At 46.1% G+C, this 10294-nt stretch overlaps 1 protein-coding gene across 1 annotated transcript in view; it reads left to right on the forward strand.

Annotated features, from left to right (window-relative positions):
• Positions 1-9992, forward strand: part of LOC147120116 (uncharacterized) — a 32603-nt gene extending 22611 nt beyond the window's left edge. Inside the window, exons 5-6 of the mRNA XM_085985674.1 lie at positions 2655-2816; positions 9586-9992. Coding sequence (XP_085841800.1) covers positions 2655-2804 — 150 coding nt within the window. The 3' untranslated portion in view covers positions 2805-2816; positions 9586-9992. The remainder of the gene's footprint in view (positions 1-2654; positions 2817-9585) is intronic.
• The last annotated feature ends 302 nt before the right edge of the window (positions 9993-10294 follow it).

Raw genomic sequence — 10294 nt, forward strand, 5'->3', positions numbered from 1 at the left:
TAGCTAAAATTCTCCAGTCCTGGCAACATCCTTGTAAATCTCCTCTGTACCCTCTCTAGTGCAATCACATCTTTCCTGTAATATGGTGACCAGAGCTGTACGCAGTACTCAAGCTGTGGCCTAACTAATATTTTATACAGTTCAAGCATAACCTCCCTGCTCTTATATTCTCTGCCATGGCTAATAAAGGAAAATATCCCGTATGCCTTCTTAACCACATTATCTACCTGCCCTGCTACCTTCAGGGATCTGTGGACATGTACTCCAGGGTCCCTCTGTTCCTCTACACTTCTCAGTATCCTACCATTTATTGTGTATTCCCTTGCCTTGTTAGCCCTCCCCAAATGCATTACCTCACACTTTTCCAGATTGTATTCCATTTGCTTCTGTTCTGCCCACCTGACCAGTCCATTGATATCTTCCTGCAGTCTACAGCTTTCTTCCTCACTATCAACCACACGGCCAATTTTTGTATCATCTGCAAACTTCTTAATCAGGTCCCCTACATTGAAGTCTAAATCATTGATATATACCACAAAAAGCAAGGGACCCAGTACTGAGCCCTGCAGAACCCCAGTCACAAAAAAAACCATCGACCATTACCCTTTGCTTCCTGCCACTGAGCCAATTTTGTATCCAACTGGCCACTTTCCCTTGGATTCCATGTGCTTTTAATTTTCTGACCAGCCCTCTGAGTGAAGAAATTTCTTCTCATCTAGTCCTAAATCGCTGACCTCTTATCTTGAGATGATGACTCCTAGTTCTAGACTCTCCAGCCAGGGGAATCAGCATCTCAGCATCTACCCTGTCAAGCCCTCTAAGAATTTTATGTGTTTCAATGAGATCACCTCTCATTCTTTTAAACTCCAGAGAATATGGGTCCATTCTACTCAATCTCTCCTCATAGGACAACCCTCTTGTTAAACTTTTAATTCCTCCAGCATACATCTAATGAACCTTTGTTGCACCCCCTCTAAGGCAAGTATATCCTTCCTTAGGTAAGGAGCCAAAACTACACAATAATCCAGGTGTGGTCTCACCAAAGCCTGCTGTACCTGCATATTAACTTTCTAATGACCCCCAAATCACTCTGAATACCAACTTTTACTAGTCTTTCACCTTTTAAAACATATTCTGCTTTTCCATTCTTCCTATCAAAGTGGATAATTTCACACTTCCCCACAATATAGGTCTGCCCCCGTACAAAAGTGAATCTCATGCAAATTTCCTGAATTTACACCCATTCTGAATGGGCTATAAATTTAAGTCTAAACTATTTCGCATAACAGCATCCAAACTTATATTCTTTTTTACTGTGATCGTTTAAGCGTTTTTTTTTTAATTTCTGCTCACTGAGACCTACAATATATTTTCTGTATCTAAGAATGCATCATTATTGCATCAGAATGATTTGCATTAAGAATTGCATTAAGCATTAAAATGCTTCATGATTGCATTGTCTGAAACATGTTGTGCCTAATGTGCATAAAGAGAGACATAAAGTAGGAATATGGCGTAAGTTCAGCATTTTTCTGGGGTCCTGATTGTTTATGCTGATTTCCACTTGTTTGTCGCTAGTTTTTACATTCTGGCGTATGTTAATAAGACTCTCAGAGAATTCCAACATAACTCACCAACGGGAAGATCAGCATTAATTTTGGCATAACTTGACGGTTATGCCGTTGCAGGAAATTCCGGACCAAATAATTTGCAAATCATACCTTGAGGAAACAGTGGGCGGAGCTATCTAAGTCCTCTGATCATTGGTAGGGCCGAGCATGCAATTGGTGGCTTGCCAGAATATTATTGGTGAGCTGCCTGTGAAATTCCTCCTGTTAATGCCAATGGACAGATTATTGCGGGCAGTGCACCCATGATTTTGCGATAAGCTGCTCACTGCATACGAGGCCCAGACTGTATCAAGAGGCCTCGGAAACCTCGGCCCCATTTCTGTAACTTATCAGAGAGACTCAGGATGGATTCTTATATAAAGCTGGCAGAGTACCACAATAATCAGATCACTAATGACAGCACTTGACATCTTCTCAAACCCAATGACTGTGACTGGTTAAACCACAATGCACACTACTTCGTTCAGAAAATGTAGCAGCCAACTTGCTTGTAGTGAGGTCCCACAATTAGCAAATGAGATAAATGGACAATTAATCTGCTTTGGTGGTGCTGGTTGAGGGAGTAGATGTTGGCCAGGAGAGCTCTCTGCTCTTCTTCTGATAGCACTACGGGATTTTGTACATCCACCTACATGAGCAGACAGGGTCTCAGTTTAACATCTCATCTAAAGAATGGCTTCACTGACGATACAGCATTCCCTCACTGAAACATTAGGCTAGATTAAATGCTCAGCTCCTGCAGTGCGGATTGATCCCATGATCATCTAACTCCGAGGAAGGAGCTCTATTACTGAGCCAAGCTGACACACCTCTAAAGGATGCAAATTTAAACCTGTCTATGGAGGACACTGCACTGAAGCCTAAAAATGGACGATTGAAGGTTTGACTGCAAGTAAGAGTTGATTGGTTCGTACAGAGGGGGATTCTTCAGATATTTAATGTTAACGTTCTATTCTAGAAAACTCTATGTCAAAAACCTTTGTTTTCTCTGGACTGAGATATAAATTATACATTTTAATTTAGAAACGTTGCCGAAAAGGAAGAACGTGGGGTTGGTGGTGGTGTGGTCGGAGAAGAAGAAAGAAATACAACCGTAGGAGACAAATATATGGCTATAAATCTAAAAGACGAATCTACACAATAACTCACAAGGCAAGGAACTGGCGAGAGTAAAATACAGATATAGTAAGTATCACCAGAGATTATTTGTCACTTTTTGAAGAGTAATTTCTCCTTTATTTTGTCCCATTTCTGTAGTTGCAGAATTACATAAAATTACAACACGTAAACAATCTGTTCAGCCCAAGTTGTCTGTGTGGGAATTTATCCTCCACACAAGCAGTAGTATTAATCCCATTTGCCTACCAGTTTCCATCTGCCTTTATCTCCTTTTCCTTCAGCCTCCTATTTAACCTACTAACCTACCCATAAATGTTGATATGGTCTATTGTGATATTTTTGTTTGAAGTAATATTATGGATTTGATTTTTTCTGTAATATTTTGATCTTGTATATCTCTACTTGATCACCTCTGAGATGCCTTCTTTCAAGGCTGAAAAGCCTAAAGGGGGAAAAAATCCAGTTCTTTAACGCCTCCTGTTAGCATCAACAGCTGATGTTAATGGGGCGCTGATGCAGTAGCGCTGGGGTGAGGCGAATCCAGCGATGCACGGCAAATCCATCCCCCCCCCGTCGCGGCGTCGGTACGAGGTACCGCTGGGAACTTCAACACCAGGCAGATCGTATCAGGGGTGTTGTGGTAACTGAAAAGTAGTTACATTTATTCTTAAAAAAATCAAACTGCTACACTTGGTTACATTAATGGGGGCTGTACAGGCAGTCGACCTCGCCCTCCAGGATCTACTGCAGAGGGAGCGGAGGCAGCCAGAAAGATTGGAACATGTGGCCAAAAGGAGGAGGAGGGCCATCAGGGCTCTCAACAGGAGGCCTTACCCTCTGAGGGTATTCCAACAGCACTTCTCCTACCTCCAATTAAGCGAGGAGCAGTGTATTAGAAGGCTCCACTTCACCAAGGAGGTGGTCACAGAATTCTGCCACCTCCTGCAGCAAGACCTCCAGCCTCAGATCAGGATGAGGACGGCTCTCTCAGTGGCAGTCAAGGACACCGTCGCCCTCAATTTCTTCGCCAGCGCATCCTTCCAGTCTGCAACAGGAGACATAGCTAACATCTCGCAGTTCACCATCCATCGCTGCATACGGGAGGTCACAGAGGCTCTCTACAGTAGGAGAAGGGATTACATTTCCTTCTCCATCACCAGAGAGAAGCAGGACGAGCGTGCATATGGCTTTGCCAGGATAACGGGATTCCCCATGGTGCAGGGCACCATTGACTGCACCCATGTGGCTTTCCGGGCGCCGCATAACAATCCTGAGAACTTCTGTAATCGCAAAGGCTGCCACTCACATAATGTGCAGTTGGTGTGCGACCACACACAGCGAATCCTCAATGTGAATGCCCAATTTCCTGGCAGCAGCCATGATGCCTCATCCTGTGCCAGATCGGTGTGCCAGCACTCTTCCAACCACCATGTCAAGCTCGCAGCTGGCTGGTTGGGAACTATGGCTATCTGCTCTCCACCTGGCTCATGATTCCCCTCTGCAACCCCAACACTCTGTCCAGCACTCATATAATGACAACCATGCTGAAACCAGGAACATCATCGAGCAGACAATCGGGGTTCTCAAGCAATGGTTCTGCTGCCTTGATGCTCGGGAGGAGCCCTCCAGTACTCAACTGACCGGGTGTCCCATTTCATGGTGGTCTGCTGTATGTTCCACAATTTGGCCATCATGAGGACCCAGCCCTTGCCACTACGGATTGCGGGACCACCTTGGGAGGAGGAGGAGGAAGAGGAGGAGGGGGACGAGGAGGAAGAGGAAGACGAGGAGGAGGAGGAACAGGAGCGAGGGAGGAGTCAGCTACTCAATCGGCCTTCCGGAAGGGTGGTCCATGACTGCCTCATCAGAGTGTGGTTCCAATAAATTAAACTCCAGATCCCCATTGGTCACCACATCCCCATCATTCCATCCCTGTTGCAGGCCATATCACAGCACAAAACTGAAATGAGACACACCACAAAAGAACCCAAACTGAATGAATAAATTTATCAATAATAAGTAAACACATATTTACACCAAAAATATTGGCCCAGAAATTCGGGTCAGGAGCTTTCCGCGGGTGCAAGCCCCCGACCTGTACTTACCTACCACGCCGGCTGTTGAGCTGTGGGCCCCCGTGGAATTGCGCTTCTGGGCCTCCTGCAACTGCTGGCGCACAGTGCTTGCGTATCCCAGGGGCGCAGTTAGTTCGATGCGTCCCCTGGGATCACGTGGGCCATGGAGAGCCAATGGTAGCAGGGAATGCTTCATTCATAAGTTTCAAACCTATAAATACTATAAGCCCCAAAACAGCACTAAATCTTCAAATAAATTTTTAAAAAACATCACATTTTTAAAATTAACTATAAATTACATGAAATAACTACTTTAAACAATAATTTAAATTTTTGAAAAAAATAATTTTATTTTCTAACGGGGCTAAAAATAAACTTACCTTTCTTTAAAGTATTTAAAAATAATAAATCTGTGGGAAAAATGTTTTAATTTTAATTAATTCACCACTTACCTTGTAAAAATCAGGCCTTGCGACTGCTTTTTACATGTCTATCTTCTGGAGACTTACCTTCCCGGGAAAACCTGCAAAAAAAACGTAAGTTCGATGTGCATGCGCTGCCTCTCCTGTGCACGCATGCCACCTCTTAACCCCTTCTTTCAGTGGAACGTAAGTGCCGGTTTCCCACGCATGCGCAGTGCATGCATGAAACCGGCACTTCCATTGGGCCTACGGGTGAGTACCCCATGTGTACTCACCTGTGGAGACCCGAATTTCAGGGCTGTAGACTGCACCACCTCAGCATGGGCAGTAGCAGTCTGGGCTGGCTGGATTTATTATCATAGAATAGAATGGTTACAGCACAGAACGAGGCCATTTGGCCCGTCGAGCCTGTGCTGGTTTTCTGCAAGTGCACTACAGCTAGTCCCATGCTCCCGTCCTTTTAAAGGGTCTTTGCCCCTCCCCCGTATCATAGTCCCTCCCCCAGTATCAGAGCCCCACCCCCAGTATCAAAGTCACTCCCCCAGTACCAGAGCCCCATCCCCAGTATCTAGACCTCTCCCCCAGTATCAGAGCCCTTCCTCCAGTATCATAGTCCCTCCCCAGTATCAGAGCCCCTCCCTGAGTATCAGAGCCCCTCTCCCAATATCTAGGCCCCTCCCCCAGTTTCAGGCCCCTCCCCCAGTATCTAGTCCCCTCCCCCAGTATCTAGTCCCCACCCCCAGTATCAGAGCCCCTCCCTCAGTATCTAGGCCCCTCCCCCAGTATCAGACCCCTCCCCCAGTATCTAGGCCCCTCCCCCAGTATCCAGGCCCCTTCCCACTATCAGGCCCCTCACCGAGTATCAGAACCCCTCCCCCAGTATCAGAGCCCCAACTCCGAGTAACTAGGCCCCTCCCCGAATATCAGAGCCCCTGCCCGAGTATCTAGACCTCTCCCCCAGTGTCAGGCCCCTCCCCGAATATCAGAGCCCCTCCCCCAGTATCCAGTCCCCTCCCCCAGTATCTAGTCCCCTCCCCCAGTTTCAGGCCCCTCCCCCAGTATCTAGGCCCCGCCCCATTATCAAAGCCCCTCCCCTAGTATCTAGGCCCTGCCCCAGTATCAGGGCCCCTCCCCCAGTATCAAAACCCTTCCTCCAGTATCAGAGCCCCTGCCCGAGTATCTAGACCTCTCCCCCAGTGTCAGGCCCCTCCCCGAATATCAGAGCCCCTCCCCCAGTATCCAGTCCCCTCCCCCAGTATCTAGTCCCCTCCCCCAGTTTCAGGCCCCTCCCCCAGTATCTAGGCCCCGCCCCATTATCAAAGCCCCTCCCCTAGTATCTAGGCCCTGCCCCAGTATCAGGGCCCCTCCCCCAGTATCAAAACCCTTCCTCCAGTATCAGAGCCCCTCCCCCAGTATCAGAGCCCCTCCCCCAGTATCAAAACCCTTCCTCCAGTATCAGAGCCCCTCCCCCAGTATCAGAGCCCCTCCCCCAGTATCAGAGCCCCTCCCCCAGTATCAGAGCCCCTCCCCCAGTATCTAGGCCCCACCCCTGGACCAGGGGCCAGTGAGCATGCGCACATTGACCCCCGCTCTAATGGGTGTCTCCGGTTCAGTTTCTGTATTTGATCATGGAGATGTTGATGTGTGAGGTGGATGTCTCCGTGTGCATGCCCATCACCCTTCTTTTAAATGCCTCCTCATCTGAGTCCTGTACAGCAGAATTCGCGCACGATCTCGCCCTCCGGGGAGCTGGCCTCTGTGCTACCCTTTCCCCCTGGCCTTGCTGTAGCCCACTCATCCCTGGTGCCTCACCCTATGCAGATCCCCCTACAATACTATATTACTAGCCTCTAAAGAATGCGTAGTGCCAATATCTGAGCTGGTGTCAGCGGTGACATGCAGTGACGCGGCGTGTTCTTCCGCCTCCTCTTCTCCCGCCTCGCTCTCTATGGTGCCCTCAGGGACAGGCTGCTCAGGTGCTTGCTCATTATCTGAAAGCATAAAGACAGAAGAGTTGGGTTAAGAGGGGAGGGGGCAGGAAGGGAGAAATGCATGCATGCAGCACGATTAGCTGGAAAGTGTGAAATGATTGTGGGGCGAGAGGGAAGTGGGATGTGGGAAGAAAAAGTAGGGATGAATATACCGTTGTTGTCCCCAAGGGGGTCAACATCGCCAGTGGCCATGGCGCTCACCATCTGGTGCCCAATAACCTGCAGCACTCTATTCTCCAGCGCAGACAGTGGTTGGGTGTTGGCCTGTACACTACTGCTCCCTCCTGTTGTGAGCCACCTTGGTCTACAAGAGAAAGGAAGCTGTGTGAGTGAATGTGGAGCAATGTGTTTGCGTGATGTGCCTGCCATAGTTGAATAGTTGTCATTGTGTGCAAGGTGTGAGATGTGTGTGTGAGTGTTGGTAGGTAGAGATTGTTGGTGGTTGAGTGCTGGGGGTGTGGTGCTTTGGGCAGTGTGTGAAGACTGTGGTTCAGATGATGGCATGTAGCATTTGTTGAAGCATTGACTCACCCTGACCACACAAGTGAGGTCATTAAATTTTTTCTGCACTGTGTGTGGATCCTGGGGGCCAAAGTGCTACCCGAGATGTGCTGCGCTACCTCCCTCCACATGATGTGGAAGACTTGCGGTGAGGGCCTCCTGCCACTAGCCGGGTAGAGTACTGCTCTCCATCTCTCCACAGCGAAAATCAATGGCTCCAATGCTTGATTGCAGAATCTGCGGGCTCTCTCCCTGGGGCGTGGATCTGTCATGAATACAGGTACTTCAGTCGTCCAGCTCCTTCTCCTTGACCTACTGTTGCTTGCTGAGGCAGCTGCACAGTCAGCAATGCTGAGAATGAGGTTCTGCAGCATCAATGAACCTCCCCTTTAAGAACTGGAACTACCCTGTGGCAATGATGACTTGCGGTTGGACGGCACCTGATATTGTTCCACCCTTTGAGTGTAATGCCAATGATCTTGGGCTTAAAGACTTGAATTAGCGCTCCAATCATTTCTTTGAGCAGTGAGAATGAATTTTCCATGCAGTCTAAAGCATTAGCGTCTGGCGGTAATTCTCTAACTTCCTGGGCTATAATGAATTTCTAGCCCAAAGTCTTTCCTTGTCACTCAGTTCACTGACAAAAGGGATCAGACTCTTTTTCTGAACTGCCTCCAGAATTTGAATGTCTGCCTTGTGTCTCAGTGATCAGAACTGGACACAGTATTCAAAGTGTGGTCTGACCACTATGACTTAAGTATGCCTTCCTCTGACTTGTACTCTGCTGTTTTAGTTATATAGTTCAGCTTTCCACTTATTTTTTGATTCTTGCCCTGCAATGATTAGACCTGCTCAGGAATCCCCCTTACAAGTTGCTGTGGGCATATATTTGGTATCATTAGCAAATATTTTCAAATCCTTTATAATGAGGAATGGTAGGATAGTGGTTATGTTACTGGACTAGTTAATCCTGACATGCCTGGACTAATGACCCAGAGACATGAGTTTAAATCCCACCATGCCAGCTGAGAAATTTAAATTCAGTTGATAAATTAATCTGGAATAAACAGCTAGTGTCAGCAATGGTGACCATGTAACTACCGGATTGTCGTAAAACCCCAGCTGGTTTGCGAATGTCCTTTAGGGAAGGAAATCTGCCGTCCTTACTCAGTCTGGCCTATATGTGACTCCAGACCCACAGCAAAGTGGTTAACTCTTAACTGCCCTCTGAAATGGCAAGCCACCCAGTTAAGGGCAATTAGGGATGGGCACTAAATGGGCACTTGAATGAATAAATAAAATTAAAATAATGATGGCAGGGAACCGAAGACAAGACCTGTGGAATCCAGTAGTCAATAAACCCTGCGAGTGCTTTCAACTGATAGAAAGACTGTATTGTCCAGGGAATAGGCTGTGAGAATCATTGAGTGCGATGAAGTGTTGCCAGCATTTGTCCATATTGGAGGATTTAATAAATATTTGTGTGTGAGGATGAAACCAATCCTCACAATTTATTTTAAACTACCTTCACTCACGCAGCTGTGTGTGAACAGAGATAAAAATGTTCCATGTATCTGTGCTTGGTTATTGCAGTAACAGCAAGCGACACTGCCAGAATTAAACAATTAACCATAAATATCTCGGGGGAAACGCACATCCTTTCCAACATCAGCCCATCTCTACACATGTATCCAAGTCAAAGTCATTTTCATTTTACTGAGAAGAGACTTTTCAGCTTGTTGACAAACTGAATAATGTTCACCAAAAACCCCTTAGAAAAATGGTTAACTAATAGCTGAAACTATTGCAAAATCCCACTGAATTAATTTTGCTGATTAAATTACAGATTTTATAAGATTACTGAAGAGTGGATGGAGATATTGGGGCAAAGGCAGATGGTAATCGTGAAGAAAATTCCACATGGCTTAAACTGTTTAATTTTAAAGCATTATGTTTAATCATTAATATTTTATGCTATAGCTTATTATTCTGGTGTTCATGAAATTGTCAGTGCTCAGCAGCTTGCCAAGTAACTAAATCATGTGATATATTCCATACCAGACATCAAAGTGAACCCGGATAATAAACAGAACATTGAATTACTGTATCACTGGGGCTCTTTCAGTTCTGTAAAACAATGTGAGAAGTAACTCACACATTTTGTATCTATTGCCTTAGATGGTAAGACTATTGGCAATCTGACTAGTTAATTATGCTTTGTCTTGTACTAAATAAAACTCTAATTACCACAACCATTTTGGTATAGTCTCCTTCTGAATGTCTTAGTCAGATTTACTAAAAGGAAAACATCAGAGGTGCAGAAAGTCAAAACAGCAGAAAAACAGCAAGAAAATAATAAATACACCACATTTCTCCAACTCATTTTTACACTGAAGCTGAACCAGTGTGTTTAATGCAAATTGATACATGAGGCTTTATCTGTACCAATGAAGACATTTTGGGATTGCTTTAGATAATCTCTCAGATTAGCATCATCTATGCCACCCATAAACAGACTTGTGTCCCTCGTGACCAGGAATTTACTTTCGCTATCC

Source organism: Somniosus microcephalus, chromosome 4 (genome assembly GCF_052327205.1).
Source record: "Somniosus microcephalus isolate GS21.2 chromosome 4, FLI_Smic_1.0, whole genome shotgun sequence".
Taxonomy (NCBI): domain Eukaryota; kingdom Metazoa; phylum Chordata; class Chondrichthyes; order Squaliformes; family Somniosidae; genus Somniosus; species Somniosus microcephalus.